The sequence below is a fragment of the Moschus berezovskii genome, chromosome 11 (assembly GCF_049115385.1).
Source record: "Moschus berezovskii isolate FMDL1 chromosome 11, NW_MosBer_1.0, whole genome shotgun sequence".
NCBI lineage: Eukaryota > Metazoa > Chordata > Mammalia > Artiodactyla > Moschidae > Moschus > Moschus berezovskii.
The window spans coordinates 79,376,130-79,393,353 of NC_142470.1; the positions used below are offsets into that span (position 1 = coordinate 79,376,130).

Consider the following 17,224-nt stretch of genomic DNA (forward strand, 5'->3'; position numbering starts at 1 on the left):
GCTGAGGACCCCGGGCACTAACAACCCACTTTTCTTCCTAGAAGACAACCACCTATCTTAGTGCACGACGGTGCACACGCACAGCCTTCAGCGCAGCCCTCGTGGTCTTCAGTCCATCCTTCCTCCATTCCCCAAGGTGTGCCTGCTGCTGAAGTGGGCAGAGAAGAGGCAAATCTTCCTAAGTGGGACTTGGGGGTGAAAGGCTTTGTCAAACAATGGGCAACACAGCAGAACTGAGATGCTTAGGTCTCAGCTCATTTAGGCCAGCAGAGATTTCTCCGGTGAGATTCCATCAGTTCACTTGCACCAGCCAACTGGTTTCAGATGGGGAGGACCTGTCCCCTCACTTGGCCCTGTGCAGAGGTCTTTGAAGTCATCAGCAACAGACATGTTCCTCAGCGCCCCAACGCTGGGACTGCCAATGGCACTTTATCCAGAGTGGAGATTCAGGGAGAACAAGGAGATGGTTGAACAGAGCTGGTGCTTCCTTTCCTACACCCAAGTAGCTTTTCTGGTGGGTTCCGTGTCTTTCAAGCTTAGCCTGGGAGTCAGAATTGTACCAGTAGGCTGTGCTGACAATGGGTTGGCTGTTTATAGGCTCACCGGTTTGCCACAGAAACTACTTCTGAGCCTGCACTAGTTGTAGATTTCCTAGAGACCCTCAAAAATGAGGCTGTCCTGGGAAAGTCTGATTCTACTCCGTGAAGAGACTACACTTTCTTTCAAGATTAGAATCTTTAAAACGCTCAAAGTAAATGTTTATTATTGGAGAAGGCAATGGCAACCCAGTCCAGTACTCTTGCCTGGAAAATAATCAACCTCAAATAAAATATTTTCTGATCTAATTAGTATACTATCCATTCAGAGGACACAATGGGCATGTTTTGGAAGTAGACAAACAAGGGCTCAACTTCAGGATTGCCAGCTCTCTTCCCAGTAGCAGCCTTCATTTATCTTGTCAACTAAAATAAATATTTAACGTCTCCTTCTTCATGCCTTTAAACAGACGACTATAAAAACTGGGAAATACACATACCCCAAACACAATTGAAGAACATTCGAGTGGTTGAACTTCACAAAACCAGGAAACCCCAACTCAAAGCTAATGGTCGTTGCCCTCCTTCGGCAGGCACGCCGACGCCAGCGGGGAGGCTAACGAACCCCGTTTGTTTATAGGGTCAGCCTCCGCGGCACACAAGGGCCCTCCCTGCTCATTTCCCTCTGTCCCAGGGAAGTCTCCAGAGCTGGGCTGTGATAACATAATTTCATCTGCTCTCTTCACCAGAGGCAGGGGAACTATTTTTTTTTTTTCTTTCTAATTAAGGGTCCCTTACTCTCTGGAGGGGGAAAAAAGTCATTTTGGGGTCACCCATAAATTTCAAAAGTCAATTCAGTATGGCTGTTCTGTTTGCAGAGAAGAGGGACATGTAAAGGGGATTAATTCACTAGACTTCAGAAGTAAAAAAGCACAGAGGTTCCTTTTTAATAATAAAGTAGGAACAGAACTGGATCGAGGATGAGGCCAGGAGAGAGACACAGACGTTGACAGACAGACACAGGAGGCAGAGGCAAGAGGAAGAGAGAAAAAAAGAAACTAGAAAATGGAGAGGGAAAGAAAGGGAGTTACAATCTTGAAGTTAGTGTTGCCCCAAGTTAATATGTGGGTCAGAAGGCCGGGCTCTCTGGATTTCAGAGTCGGGTTTGCCTCACAACATAAAATGACAGATACTGATCATTCATTGCTCCTCAACGCTGTGAGGCCCTTTCCACGTGGACTACCCGTGGCTGAGCGCTGGGAAGACACGGACTCTCCCGTGGCAGCAGGGTCGGGACCGTGTGGCCTCGCAGGCAGAGGAAACACAGCGCGGGCCTGAGCCGGCTCGGCCGCCACGAGTAACGGGGCAGCGAGCGCCCTGCTTCACATGCCACGCCCGGAGTCAAACAAGGTCTGGCTGCAGTTTTTACTCATCCCCTACACGGGCACAGAATTTGCTCAGTAAATTAATCATGTAAACAAGATGGTTAGAAGAGTATTTAAACTATTTGAGAGGATGAAAGTTTTAAGTACTTCATAACCACCTATTTGTTTTTGAAAGAATGCCTTTGCTAATGACACCATCCTTCTATTCAGGTCTGCTTTCTCTCCTTCCCTCCTCTGGCCGTGCCCTCCCCAAAGGAATACTGGGCTCACCTCATTTTGGTTTCTGTATGTGGTTTTTTTTTTTTTTTGGCTTTGAAACTGCATTTCCTTAATAATCACCAGACTATTCACTACCACAGATTTTAATGTCATTTAATATATTTCAACCCAGATTTTCTTTGCTTTAAACAACACTTTTGCCTTGTGTTTTCCTCCAATAGTACATGGGGAAGTGAATATCCAGCTGGCTCGGTAGTTAATAGATAATTAATTTGCATCCTGTCAGTGTTGTGTGTTACAGGTGGGGTGAATATATACGTAGTGTACATAGGAGGGTAGCCCTGGTTCAATCCTGGACCCACTCTAAGTGCCACCAAATGCCACAACTGCTTTTCATTACCTCGAAACCCACAGGCACGAAGGGGAAAGTTGCCTTGAATTGCAGCAAGAAGGGGGCAAATCATGCAGATGAATAGTTTTTGAATTGTGAGGTCTATCACACTTGAAATCAATTCCAAAGAGCTGCTTCTTCCAAGGAATATTTTGAACAGATTAGACAGGATGATATACAAGCATTTCTCATAAACATGCTCAGTCTTTCTTAGGACTGATTTCAGATCACTGTTTGGAAGAGACACAGACATGCACAAGGAGAACGTTTCGTGTCTTCTAAACTCAGGGACTTAAAAAACACATTATACATACCCTGCTACATAAGATCGGGAGAGAAAGCTATGTTTGCAAAAATATTTAGAACAGACTATGAAACTAAAAATGATATGTAACATATTAAGCTAAAAGATCACTTTGCATTTAAAGATGCTACCTATCCTCTACAAAAAAGAAGTAAAATAATTTGTTAAATGTATCTCAGTATGCAATGAAAGTATATAATCTTTTACTATTAATTTGCCCAAAGTCAGTCTATTTTCTTCTCGGGCATTAATACTATCACTTTTCAGGTGTTTTGCTGTGTGTGTTCTACATCTCATGGCTCTCTGTAATTTCACTGACAGTCTCTTAAAGATTCTCAACTATCCCTCACGTTTATCATCACTACCGTTCCCAACGTCATCATAGAAAAAGAGTTAATCATAAATCTGACCCACAGAATTTGAAATGTAGGCATCTTAATTCACTAAACTGTAACTTCTGATATTATTACATCCTGCTGCTGCTGCTGCTGCTGCTAAGTCACTTCAGTCGTGTCCGACTCTGTGTGACCCCATAGACGGCAGCCCACCATGTTGCCCTAATTCAGTGACAAAAAGGGGTTTCCCTCAGATTCTTTATTTTTAAAAATTACATGACCCTCTTTATTAATCTGAAAATGTTACTGTTATGATAACTTTACCCCCACTGATACTTCTCTTATCCACATAATTTGCTTTTATAATTTATTTCTAAGATACAAAAAGACTCATAAAACACACAAAGTCACAGCGGGATTTTGTGTATTACAGATTTGCCCTGCTCTCCCTGATGACTTGGCTTCTTTCACAGTTATTTTCTTTTTCCACTAGATGGCGCCTCCACGTGAATTTAAGAACCACCCCATCTTGAAGTTAAACTACTTGGGAACAACTTTTGTCTTCCTTTTGGGTGAATGGTTCATTAAGTTGCTCATGTCTCCAACTCCAGGCCCTTGGAGATCAAGAATCATCTCTTTCCTTCTTTGATATAATCAGTCTATGGCACCAAGTTAGATACATAGTAGATGTTCAATAAATAACACTTCATTAATTGGCTGCTCATTTTAGGAAACCATCTGAATTGTGAACGGAGACAAGTTCATTACACTGATAATCAGGATATTCTTCTTTACACTTACTGCTCAGTTTTACTGTCTCCATTGAGAGCAATTGATTGTATATACAAATAAATGTGACTGACATAAACTGTTATAGAATTCTCTTCTAACAATATTTGCTGTTTCAGATAATACAGGACTTGGTATGGTCTTGACTCTTTATTAAGAGGAGCAGGATGAATGCATTTTGAACCATCCGCATTCCTTTATTCAATTTCAGATCTTTCAGGACAAGTTGCTTCTGGTTCAACTGATTTTGGAAACAGAGTTAAGATTACTTTTTTTCTATTTTACTTCTCACGTCCCTGCTTCCTTTCTTTTCCCTTCTCTTTTTCTCCATGATCCTTTTTTTTGTTTGTTTGATTATGTCCGTGGTCTCAATACAACTAAGAAAAAGTACCAAACAACCTCAAAAGTGATTTTGTGGGTTCTAATTGCCTTACATTTTCACCAGATTCTTTCTAACTTTCCCATTGGAAAAATAATCCCTTTGTGGGAAATCACAGCCACTCACATGTGCCAGATGTCATTAAATCTAGTGAATTCCTGATTAAAATGAAATGGTCCCCCTACTATGATATGTAAGTGTTGGTTTTTGAAACACTGATCTTGGAAGAGTAGTGTCTGTGTGTGTGTGCACGCGCACGTGACTGCACACCTGTGAGAGAGCAAGCATAAATGTGTGTATACCTTTCCTGATCCCAATACGAAAAGTAAAAACTAGAAAAGCTACCAAAATCAAAAAATCCTAGTTCTCATCAAAGCAATTGAGAAGTAACACATAGGTGTTAAGGACTTAAAATAGTCACTTTATAAACTGTCTAAGCCATGTCTGTGCCCTTGTGAACTAATCTCCTAATCCGTTAAACACAACTTCTGTGTGGCACAGCCTTCTGTGTCTTTAAATGCCTCTGCATCCATCTCTCCAGCACCATTGAATTCAGAGTTTGGGCCATGTAATTAGGTTTTTGAAAGACAAGATTTTGCTGAAAGTGCACTATATCCAGCAAACCTTACAAGTAATATCACCCTCCACATTCTGAGTCACAAAGCCCTAAATCACAGGTTCCTTCAAGTCAGGATCAACTCTGCCTACCAGACCTGAAGCAAACTAAGAAGTCAGTGCAGGGTCCCTCTCCTTTCTGGGTGGAGGGTCTTCCACACTCTTAGCTCCCAATTCCTCATGTTATTGCCCCTTCTTCCTTTCATCCAAAGATTAGACGCTTTTAGGAAATGATCTGAAATTCATTCAAAACATGGTACAGAGTGAAGAATAACTTCTAATTACTCTTTCCAGAGGAATTTTCCCTTCACTTTAACAAGGATCAAAGTCTTAACACTTAAAATTTTCTTCTTTCCTGTTATCTAGGGGCGAGAAGCTATTTTCTAGGACAGTAGGGTTTTCCCAGTGCTTCTGGGGTCACATTAGGGCTGTGCACATTACAAAACTGTATCTTCTGACCAGAATGGTCCTTTGAATACAAAGACTGCATCTGATAAATAACCTTACACAGCATGGATTTCTCGGGTGCCTGCCTTTGCAATAGCCTTTCTCTCTAATTATCCTCATATCACAATAATGACAACATGAATAACCATAACCGCTGGCTGTGCCAAGGTTCCAGGGCGCAGTCTTCATATGGGGTACTTTCCCCCTGTGAGGTCAGAGCACTTCTTTCCACATCTCGAACCACCCGCTACCTGCAACAGTCTTGAATCCAGCACTATGGTGGTCAGAACTAGGGGACAGGAATGACTCAAGGGCACTTAAATCTGTCCTGGATTCCAGTTCTAAGGAGTGGTAGCAGCAAACACCAGGTCAGTCCAGAATCAGGGGAGACAGACTCAGCAGAGCTTGGAAAGCAGAGCCCCATCCATGAAGAAACCTGCACCCCTGGGACACCCTGCAGAGGAAAGGTGGGTGGGCCTGGGGGTTGCTGAGCAGGAGCTCCCTCCTGGGGTCTGCGGCTTCCTGCTGGCCGGGAAGGTGAGGCAGTTTCCTGCTGGCAGGCTCTCCTTCTTCCAGGCCCCCAGCCTCCACATATCTCCAGAAGTGGTTTAGGCCCCGTGAGTTTAGCAGGGAGACCAGCTTCAGGGGAGGACAAGTACTGGGAGCAAGACGCCAGCAGGAACAAAAAGCCTCTCATCAGTTAGGGGGTTTGTGCTTTTCAAAGCGCTTCCATGGCCATCACTCAGCCTACAGTGATTCTGTGAAACAGGTTGGGGTAAGTATGGATTTTAGAGAAGGGGAAGCCGCGATCTCAGGGTTTCTGGAGAAAGTTAGAAGGTGAGAGTGGAGTGACTGGAGCAGCAAAGGGTTGCCCCAAGAACTATGACTCTGGACAGACATGGTGACTCTAGACACTGCTGAAAGCTGGAGTCAGGTGGGCAGATCCCCAAGGGCACATCCCATCATGCAGTAGATGGCGGGTGGCAGTGGCACCTCCTTGAGCCGGGCCTGCCTGGCCCAGCTCAGCCCCTGGCCTGTCCCTCCCTCCCTGATGGCGGCCATTGCCCATGGCATCCTTGCTTCTTCCACCTCCTGATCCACCCATGTTTCCAATGTCCGGGCACAGAGGGGAGGGCAGAGGCCAGGCAGTGGGGAGGAGTCAGAGCTGTTCTTCCTGCCCCTCCCATGACAACTCAAACCTTTTCCCTACTTGTTTCGATCCTCACCTGGAGCTAAAACTAGAGTGACATGGATTACATGGCCCTGGGTACTCTTTCAACTACTTTAATGAAGAAATAATTTAGGGTGGGAATCACAGCTAACACTGAATACTTCCTATCAGACTGGAACTTAGGCCATCTCGCTGCATTAAGGCTCTTAACCACGACACTCTCCCGTAAGAGAATTTTCCAGTTGGGCCTGGTTTCAGGGATTGGAGTCTGACTTAGTTGCCTTCATCAAAAAGCCTTCCAACCAGGGAGGGATGCTGGCTGGAATGGAGGTGGCATAGGAGGAGCAGAGGCTGAGGAAAGAGCTCACTGATGGAAGAGAACACACCGGAGTCACGTGACCGCAGGGCAGCTTCCAGGCTCCCAGCTGGCCTTGGCACTGGGTGTGCTAATGGAGACCTCTAGACCCTCTTTTCCCAGGGAGTGGAGTGGAGAGAGGCTTGGAGATCTAGGAGTCCTCTCTCTCTCACACACACACGTGTGGAAGAAGATATACACACCACCTCCAACCACCATGACAACAGCTGCACTCTAGAACAGCTCTGGGGTGACAACAGGGGACAGTCCAGTGCGACCCTTGGCAGCACTAGTGGGATGACACTATGATCTGCCCCCAACAATACAGCGTGTCTGCCGCGGACCCCACCCTGACCACAGGCACAGCCACATGCGCGTGCGCACACACGCTCCCCGCCGGGCCCCACCTGTCGTCGCAGTAGGTGAACTTCATGTCCATACTGTGGCGGCTCAGGAAGGTCTTGCTGTCCAGCGGGATGTCCATGTGGGACGGGTGCTGGATCGGTTCACACATGATGATGAGGCAGGACAGCAGCGGCTCCTTGCAGCCGCAGAGACTGCTGTGAGGGGGGCAGTTGTTGTAGACCTTCACCTGGCCCGTGCAGTGCAAGACCTGGAGACCAGCCGCGGAGGGTCAGACATGGGGTCGGGGGAGGGGCGGAGGCAGGGGGGCGCACCCCGGGGCTCCAAACCCAGGCCTGACGTCCTACCTTCCAGGTGGCTGACTTGAGGTTGACCGTGCGGCCTCTGTTGGTGACCGTGCACTTCATCCTCATGAAGAAGTCCCGCTCTGTGGACATGTCTTTGCTTTTCTTCCCAAAACCAGAGCCTGGATGGAGAAGGGTAGTGGGGCCAGCTGAAGTCATTTCTGTTTGTAGTCAGAAGCAGGGCAGGTTTTCAGGGCTCTGTGTGTGTGTGTGTGTCCATGTGTCTGTGTCTGTGGTCTGTGTGTGTATGTGTGTGTGTCTGTGTGTGTGGTCTGTGTATCTGTGTGTGTATGTGTGTGTGGTCTGTGCGTGTGTCTGTGTATCTGTGTCTCTGTGTGTGTGTCTGTGTCTGTGTGTAATCCCTGAGGAGCTGCTGTGAGCACCCGTAGCCTGCCCTGAGTGCTCTGTGCTGTCTGGCTATAGATCAAGGCTCCCATCTCCAGCCTGTCTCCCCTGCAGGGTGAGCTCCTGAGGGGTCAGGGCTATTCTACCGTTTCATCTGCCACTGCACCTCACACTGCAGAGTGGTCAGGCGACGAGTGACCATTGGCCATGATCTCAGCAAACATCTCCCCTGCGTGGGCCCCATAGAAAGAATTCCAAAAGGACCATCCAAGCAAGATCACAATCGCTCCAAGGGGATACACATCTCAGGTGGGAAATTTCCCTTAAACGCCCCTGACTCTTCCCCATTTCTGTCCCTCCAGTGCCCTACTGTTAACCCACAGTAGCTGTGTTCAGGATCCCACACCATGTGCTCCCTTCCCAAAGTGACACAGGTCGAGGCTCATGGAATACTGCTGGTCCAAATTTCCTGTGGTGAGCAAGTTCATCTTGAGGATTAACTCAGTATGGATCATATTCCTTCTCGGCCAGAATTAAATAAATCACCGAGACAAACAAGATGGCTTCCTTCCTTACGGTCTCCAAACAACCTGCCCACTCAGAACTTCTCCCACTGAAAAAAGAAAAGTGATGAACGCAATAAACCCCAGAGGTATCCCCCTGTGCATGTCTAAATTCTGCCACTCTGGACCTTCCAAGGTACACTCCCACCCTGAGCCTTGTTTCTAATAGCCCAACCTCCCTCCGGGCCTCAGGACTGAAACCCCCAGGGGTCAGAGACTTGAGTGACACAGCCCCAAATCACTGTGTCAAATGAATTGTGGCACTTTTTAATCTGTTATAAACATCAAAAGAGAGCCCACTAAGTAACAGGCCAGATAGTGAATCTTTTTCTTATGAGAGGGTATTCCTCCCCATCACAATCACAAAATCACCTCTCCCATACTCAATGATGTTTTTCACAATTCTAGCTTCCATAGGTGGTGTTTGCACATCATGAGATATTCGTGTACCCTGGGGTCTGGACACACTACCAGGACCAGCTCAGGTGCTCTGGAGCAGTGGGCAGGAGGGACTCATTTGTGGCTGTGGCCTGGGTTATGGTTGTAGCCTCCTAACCTGTTAACATCGGGATTTCCCCCATCCTGTCATTTGGTTAATCTCTGAACACAGCTCCAATCAGATTACCCCTATCTCTGCTCAAAAACTTCCAACAGCCCCCTCTGTTTACAGGATGAAGTTCAAGGCTCAATTGCCGGCCTTCAAAGCTTTCCACAAGCAGCCTTACAGCCTTATCTGCCTCCGGGTGCTCACACTAACCCTTTGCTTATAGATCACGAGTCCACTCAGGTCGGCACCTTCAAAGCCTTTGCTGATTCACTGATTTTAATCCCAAGTCCTCAACACAGGGACCGAGAGACCTAACATTCTACTCAGATCAACAGAGTAGAGTCATGCTGAGTCCCAGCACTTGAGAGTGAAAGGTCCTAGACTTTGCCGGGTCCAACACTGTCACTTTGAAGAGAAAGATTCCCAGGAACAGAGCAATGAAGGGACTTGGTTCAAGTTGTTTGATCAGACTGAGACTAGGGTCAGAGGTTGAACTGAGACCGAGAACCCAAGGGTTTCCAGAGTAGAGAAGAAATAAGAGACTTTGGGGTTTTCTCAGGCTTCAAGTGCCTGTTTTAGAAAGGGATTCAGAAGGTCTGGCAGCCTTTTTCTCACAGAACTAAACACGATTTTCTCAGCAACACAGAGAAGACAGTGAACAGCCCTGAGTGCTCCCCAGCCTGACCAGAGCCAGGTGGCCTTCAGGAGGGAGAGCAGAGGGGCTGGGGGAGGAGGGGGTGGTGGGGGTCGGGGGAGGTGGTGGGAATCCTGCACTCTGCAGGCTCAGTTGGTAACAAGGGCAGATGTAGGCTAATGAAATGTATGCTTTTTCAGCATGTGTGATGATAAGAGCAAAACCTTGTAGGCTTGATACTACTGCCTTGCCTCTGTCATTCAGGTTGGATAAGTACACACTCCACGTCAGTGAGAGCTGAGAGCTGTAAAAAGGGATGTTAGACTCGGTACAATCTGTCCAGGGCAGAGACTGACTCTCAGGTTCAGAAGGGACCTCAAAAGCCATTGAGTTCCCTTTTTCTTAAAGCTTCAGTCCACTTGACAATACATCCATTAGAGCTTTTGCGCGACTGTCCCCAGTTACGAGATGAAGCAGCCAGCTCCGACTGTCCCTGAAAAGTGCTTTCTGCTTGTATGGGCCCTTCCGTCCACTGGCACCTGCTGGAGGCCCCGCAGGTAGAATGCAGTGCACAAGACCTTTTAAACTTTCTCTATCAAAACCACCTGTTCCGTTTTTTATCACCTGGGGACCAGACTCCTTCCTTGGCTCCGGTGGTAGCTAGTCTCTAAAGGTGGCCCCAGTGAGCCACATCTCACAGTACTCAGCACCTGGTATAGCCCCTCCCAGTGAATGGGCCAGGTCTGTAACTCACTTTAACCAAAGAGTGGTGAGTACCAGTTTTAGGACTAAGCCTTCAGAGGGCCTGGCAGCTTCTACTTCTGCACTTGAGCTCCCCAAAAGGGAGCTAAGAATGTAAGAAGTCTGGCTACCCTGGAGGGACCATGTGGAGAGAAGAGGCTCTGATACCTTATGGACTGAGAGAGCTCCAGCCTCTAGCTACGCCACAAGGTCCCAGAGGTGTGGGTGAGACCTCTGCTTATCCCATCACGTTGAACCCCCTGACATCACATGGAGCATAAGAACCACCCATAGAACCCACCGAATCATGAGAGACAATAAAAGGACTATTTAACCCACTATGTTTGGCAGTCTGTTACACAACCATCACACGGACAGCTGCACCAGTTCCCATGAACATTTTGGCACAGACAAGCTGATTGGTTTGGATGGCGTCACTTGGAAAAGATGCTGGACACTCAGGTGATGAAACCTACTGGAGATGGTGTCCTAACCCACAGGAGTGCCCTAGGAGTGTGATCTCAGGCACCACAAGAGCCAGCAAAAGATAATTCTGAGTACTAGGTCTTTCCAGGGCCCTTGATCTCATCTCTAAAGTCCTGCTGGATTTTCTATGGGTGTCTGTTTTTTCTGGATCATGATGGCCATGATCTATCCATCCTAAATTAGTACACAGTGGGGAGGCAGGTCTCTTCCCCACGTGGTGTTAAGAAGGAAAGAAACACACCGAAGAATACCTTACCATTTTTGAGACTCAAGTTCTCACGGATCTCCTCATGGTCACAGGGGTGAGTGAAGTCAAAGATACTGTGTCCTGTTAACTCTACCTGTTTCAAAAAACAAGGTTGGGCTCATTATTCCTGACACTGAGGAAGTCTCCAAGAGGAAGCTGGGTCCCCTTTCAGGTCTGGAGACAGGGAGGAGGCTGAGTCAGATCTTCTCATATTCCACTCGGCAGATCCACAGACACACAGGTGGAACAGAGGTCATGACAGACATGACTGACAAGGGTGGGCCTGCAGTCCAGCTGGCAGAGCTGTCTGCCAGGATGACCATTGGCAATGCTAGCCCAATGCCGGGGCTCTGAGTTATTTCTGAGGTTTGAGGCTTGCGATCAGAGAGGAGGAGGGTGGGTGCATGCAGGGAAAGGTCAGGAGGGAGGTGATCAGAATCTTCCACTAATCTCTACCCTGAAATGGAAACATTTTCCCTTTCTGAAGGAGCCCGAGGAGGGTGTCACCTGTGTGAGTCCCATGAACTTGCTGATGTTCTCCGACAGAAAGATCATGTCACCATCTTGGGTCACCACGGCAATGAAACCCTCCAAGGCTTTCAGATACAAGTTGTCCATCTGCTGGTCAGCATCGGCTTCAGATTCATTTTCAGAGCAAACTGGAAAGATAGGGGGTGGGGTTGAACAGTTTGTACCAATGTGGGGTTAAAGCAGATGTGACTGGTGTGGATGGATGTCTTCCAGGGATGGCTCAAAGGCATCAGATGGGTTTTTCTGGAAACGCACACTGTCAACCACCTAAGTGTCCGTCACATTCCCAAGGAGCAGGCATCTGATGAGCACCACGGCACGGCGGCCACCCTGCTGGGGCTTCACAGGCAGCACAGCTGTGGCCCCGCACTTGTTGTACTGGCAGCAGTGGGGTCACCGATGCCGAGGCAGCTACAGGAGTAGTCGGGACGGTCATCTTCCCGAATGGATGTTGAGCAATGACAGCGTCTCAGCCTATCACCGAGAATGCTATGGAATCTTCAAAACAGCTGTGGGGTAGGTCCTACTTTTTTTGTCTTATCTTACAGATGAGGCCCAGAGAGATTAAGTCATTTTCCCAAGGTTATAAAGGTTGTGGACTCAGGCAGCTGAATCCAAAAGCCACACTCCTAACCATTCATTGGCTTTGGAGTCAAATAACCACTGACTCTATTCCTCCTATTGGGTTATGGCTCTAACTGACATAACAAAGAGTAGGTGAAAACCTCTTTGAATATCACTTTCGTCAGCTAAATGGAGATAATAATTCCCATCTCTCGTAAGGATTAGATAAGTATGGAGAATGCCTAAAACATACCAACTAGTGTGAATTCTCTTCCTCTCTGGCTCTTCTACAACACTGTCACTGTCTTCAAACTGCTCAGAACCCGAATTGGGGGCTGGGTGGTACACTAAGCCACAAATCTAAGTAAAAAATTCAGGGTGACAGAGGTGGGTGCCCAAGAGGAATGTAGAGAGTCAGTGCTGAAGGGGTCACAGGAAGAGGGGGTCGCTTTGAGGTGGTCAGAGACAACTGTTCAAAGAAAGGCATTTGAAGAGACTCATGAAAAGCAAGGATCTCACTCTGTTAAATGAAAGTAGGGCTTTCTGGGCCTACTGGTTTGGGCAAACACTGGAAAGCATGGAGGAGGCAGAGCCTGGAAGGAGCTCTCCAGGGATGAGAACAGGTCCACCTGGCGGAAGAAGGAGGGTCTGTGCCCCAGGCTCATCAACTGGACTCGTGAGTCCAGCAGCCTGGAGGAGCAGCATCTCAGACCATTGCTTTGGGGAGATTGGTCCAGCAATAGCTCGCGAGATGATCTGGAGAGAGTGAGGATCAGAGGTGTGAAGCCACAGGAGGAGGCTGCTGTGTTAGTGGCAGGCTGTGGAGGTGGTTGCTAGGGGCAACCGAGGAAGGCATCCACTCCCCAACCACTCTGGGGGACCCTGGCCTATCAAGTAGACCTGTACTGTCTGCAAAATACGGCCTCAGCTCTGGCCCCAGCGAATAAAGCTCTCAGGCCCCAGACCCTTGGTTGTTATTGCTCAGACCACAGACTTTAGTTCAGCCCTGCTTCTCCTAGCTCATTATTTAACTCCAAACATACATTTACTTATAAAAACTTGTATTCATCCACTACAAACATCAAGTCAAATATGCTTACCTTAATTTACAGAATGAGAGGATCATAGAATAATTTGTCACTTATGAAAGTTAATATTCACTTAACTGAAAAAGAAGTCATTCAAACTGAGACTACTAAAGGGAATGTAAAATGCAATTGGATTTATGGGCCACTTGGCAAGAGACATGTGGATGCTGTGCAATAAGGTTCAAGGGCCTTCCTGCAAGAGCACTGGATTTATTTGGTTCTCTTTTCCCATGAGCCCCTAAATTTACGCTCTGGGCCATACACTGTTATTTCTCCAGAAGAACAAATCCAAATTAGGAGATGTTCCTACCAAGGGGCTTCAGTGGCACCCCTAGGGGCCAGCCACCTTCTGGACACAGCATCAGTGAATGTGCCGGGGTCACTGATGCTGTCCAGGGACAGGCCACCCTTGAGAGCCAAGAGCTGGGCCATACAGAGTGTATCCTAGTGACTTCCCTCTGTTTTGCTAAAATGGTAGGACAAAATGAGGGAAATTTTTCCCTCCTCATACCCTGATTCAGGCAGCTAGCCTATGGGATGGGCGACTGGGAATGGCCTTTTTTACCACACACATGCCCACACCTGATCCCTGCCAACCAACTGGTTAGCCGAACTGATGATAACGAACCAGAGTTCTAGGTGTGGGTGGTGCCGTGGCCAATATTCACACTACTGGTTAACACCTACATTTAAACAGGGGCTTCAGAAGAGGCCACGACTTGACCTAGTGCTTTCAAAGTGGAGCAAGCACCAGGACCACTGGAGGACCTGCTAAAACAAGGATTTCTGAGACCAGAGCAAAGTGAAAATATGGGAACTCTCACTGAAACATCGAACCACGCCCAGGGTCCTTCTAATGGTGGAAGTCCCCATGGGACTGCAGAGTCACACAGAGTCATAGAGTCAGCCCTGGACGGGCCCTCTGCCCAGTGTTGCTGATTCAGTGGGTCTCAGGTTTGGGGGCAGGGCTTCCCCGGTGGCTCAGTGGTAAAGAATCCACCCGCCAATGCAGGAGAGACACAGGTTCAGTCCATGAGTTGGGAAGACCCCCTGAAGGAGGAAATGGCAACCCATTCCAGTATTCTTGCCTGGGCAATCCCATGGACAGAGGAGTCCGGTGGGCTACAGTCATAGGGTCACAGAGTCAGACGCGACTGAGTGAGCATGCGCGCATGCAGGTCGGCGGCTGAGAATCTGCTTTTCTAACAACTTCTCATGATGTGAATGCTGGTGACACAGGTGAAGTCCATCACTGCCTTAACTTAAAGTCCTATAAGCCACCCTAATGCTGGGAAGCGGAGAAGGCAATGGCAACCCACTCCAATACTCTTGCCTGGAGAATCCCAGGGACAGGGGAGCCTGGCGGGCTGCCGTCTATGGGGTCGCACAGAGTCGAACACGACTGAAGTGACTTAGCAGCTGGGAAAATCAACATGTTTTGGGGGACATAAGGAGAGATTTTCAGCACTGTTAAAAATTACACCAGACAGGTGAGCGCCTTCTCCAGACAGCAGAGGACAGTCCTGTGATTCCTGGCCTAGTGAGAAGATTTTTCTTCTCTTCAATTTCTTTGATCTCAGTGGCAACACTGACTTCAAAATCTGGAGTCATCCCAAGACAACCTGATTTGGGTTAGCTAGGCCCAGAGGAAATTGTTCTGCTTAAAGTTTCCTGTTTTTAACAGTTCCAGCACAGTCAAACTGGTTTCCATCCGTGCCCAGTACACTTGCTTCCAGGAGGTAGTGAAATTGGCTGCAACAGCTGGGCAGCTGGACTCCAGGAGGGAGGGAGAGGGGCGCACAGGGCCCACGAATGGAAACAGAGCATCTTGGGACTGAAGTCACAATGGCTGGGGACCAGGAAGCCAGCAGGCCAGCCCCATGGGGACCTGGAAACAACAGGGCCTCTTTCCTCTGTGGAACTGTTTGCTCCCGCAGCACCTGCCTATCCTCCTGGGGACTTCGGACGGAACCTGGCCAGCTTGCTGTCAGCTTGGAGCTGCGGGTTGAAGCTGCGGGGCTGGAGGCAGCACTTTACCCGAGGGGCTGGGGCTCCAGGCACATCACCTGGCTGAAGACGGCTCTGCCTTTCCCCTTTTCCTCTCTCATGGGAGCATCGGGTCTCCTGAGGGGATCACTCATCTCTGACTCAGTCCTGGGCACACAGACAATTCACTCGCACACAATGCAGCTATCACACTCCTGCCACATGTCTGCCCCGTGCTGGGCACGAAGTCAGGCCATCTGTCAACAAGTGCCACTTACTGGGTGCTCAGCCCTGTCCTCGGGAAAGTCAGGTGTAAGAGCATCCTTTCCCCAGAGGAAACTACAGACCAGCGGGGAAGAGACAGATAAGCCACCGTAAAGTTGCACAACGATCCGGAAGAAACCCTCCGTGCCCAATGAAGAGGAGCACACAGTAGGTGCTTGACAAACCCTCAGCGGACTCTTTAAATAGCCCTGGGCTTCGGATCTCAGTTACTTGCTTCCCAGGACCCTTCAGGGTCTGACTCCCAAGAAGAGGAGCGGGTCATGCAGATCAGAGGCACTCTGCAAAGACTCAGTACACTGCACCCTAGAGCACAACAAGATTCTTTCAAGCTAAAAATAGCGCCGGTAAACAGGCTTTGATGACTCCCCACAGCCAGGATATGCGCGGGCTGAGGTTTCGGAGCACTTTTTCCGGAGCACCGCGCATTTCCTTCAGGCAGCACCGCCTGGGTGGGGCTGGACCTGGGGCGGGGGCTGGGGGGCAGCAGGAACTGGGCATCTGGGGTGAGCAGGCAGTGGTGGGGCAGACGCTCCTGACCGGGCCCCTGGGGCCAGGCCATCACAGGTGCTGCTGTGCAGGGTGCCAAGGTTATTTTCCCTCTGTTCCTACTCTGAGAAGTTCTGAGTGTTCTGACTGCTCTCCAAACCACTCTGATGTGATCCTCCTGGAGCATATGTGCTTGGCGGGCAGTCGCCCCATAGTTATTATCGAAGGGGTTTCCCTTTTACACTGATTCTTCTCGGGCTCTCCTGGGCCCAGAGACCCATGACTCCGCTGGGCCCGGGATGTGCTGACCACCAAAGCAGCCCGGTCAAGCCATGAGGAAACTATTTTTGAATGGCTTATCTGGCCATCAGCCCCACCTTTAAATGCCACCATCACAGGTAGTAGGCTGGGGTTACCGTCGCATCTCTGGCAGAGGGCATTGTGTTTTATCTGACCTGTGGGCCTCCCAAAGGGCCTTGAAAGTCCACCATTAGAAATACATTTCTTTTTTCTGTACATGACTTACTGTCCTGTCTCACCTCTCTATATGACCCCTCATGAAATACGGCACAGGGCCGGGGCAGCAAACACCCGCTGACAGGCCAGACTTATCAAATTTAAGCTAAGGGAATGATCTGAACAAAGTATCTCTAGAAGAGACTGTACACTAGGGGCTCTCAGCGATCGAGATCCTGACATGAATCAACCTTTCAGCTCTTCTCCAACAGGACAGAAAGAAGCCTTGGTTTGGAGGGTGGGTGGGACAAGGGGGTGAGACAGAAAGAAAGTAGGGGTGAAAGCCTGGGAAAAGAAGTCTGAAAGAGGGGCATAAGAAGGCACCAGAAGCCATGGCTGCCTCCACAATTTTACCTCTGCTCTCACTTTTTCCTGCATGAAAAGGTCATGGTAAAAAGCTAAAATCACTTGTCCCACATTTTAATGCCTTTCCCTTGGTAGTCTAGAGATGAGGAAATCATCTTCTCTTATTAAGAGCGATGTCTTCACTAAGCAAATGCCAATGAATTAATCATAAACCTGACATTTGTCTTAGAAACCTTGCTTCACATTGATCTCTAGCTTTTGTGTAA

The 17,224-nt window shown here is 48.5% G+C and overlaps 1 protein-coding gene across 1 annotated transcript in view; it reads right to left on the reverse strand.

Moving 5' to 3' along the window:
• Positions 1–17,224, reverse strand: part of EPAS1 (endothelial PAS domain protein 1) — a 94,247-nt gene that overhangs the window by 18,547 nt on the left and 58,476 nt on the right. Inside the window, exons 3-6 of the mRNA XM_055400849.2 lie at positions 11,704–11,855; positions 11,206–11,290; positions 7,637–7,755; positions 7,334–7,539 (exon numbers count right to left, since the gene is read on the reverse strand). Coding sequence (XP_055256824.2) covers positions 7,334–7,539; positions 7,637–7,755; positions 11,206–11,290; positions 11,704–11,855 — 562 coding nt within the window. The remainder of the gene's footprint in view (positions 1–7,333; positions 7,540–7,636; positions 7,756–11,205; positions 11,291–11,703; positions 11,856–17,224) is intronic.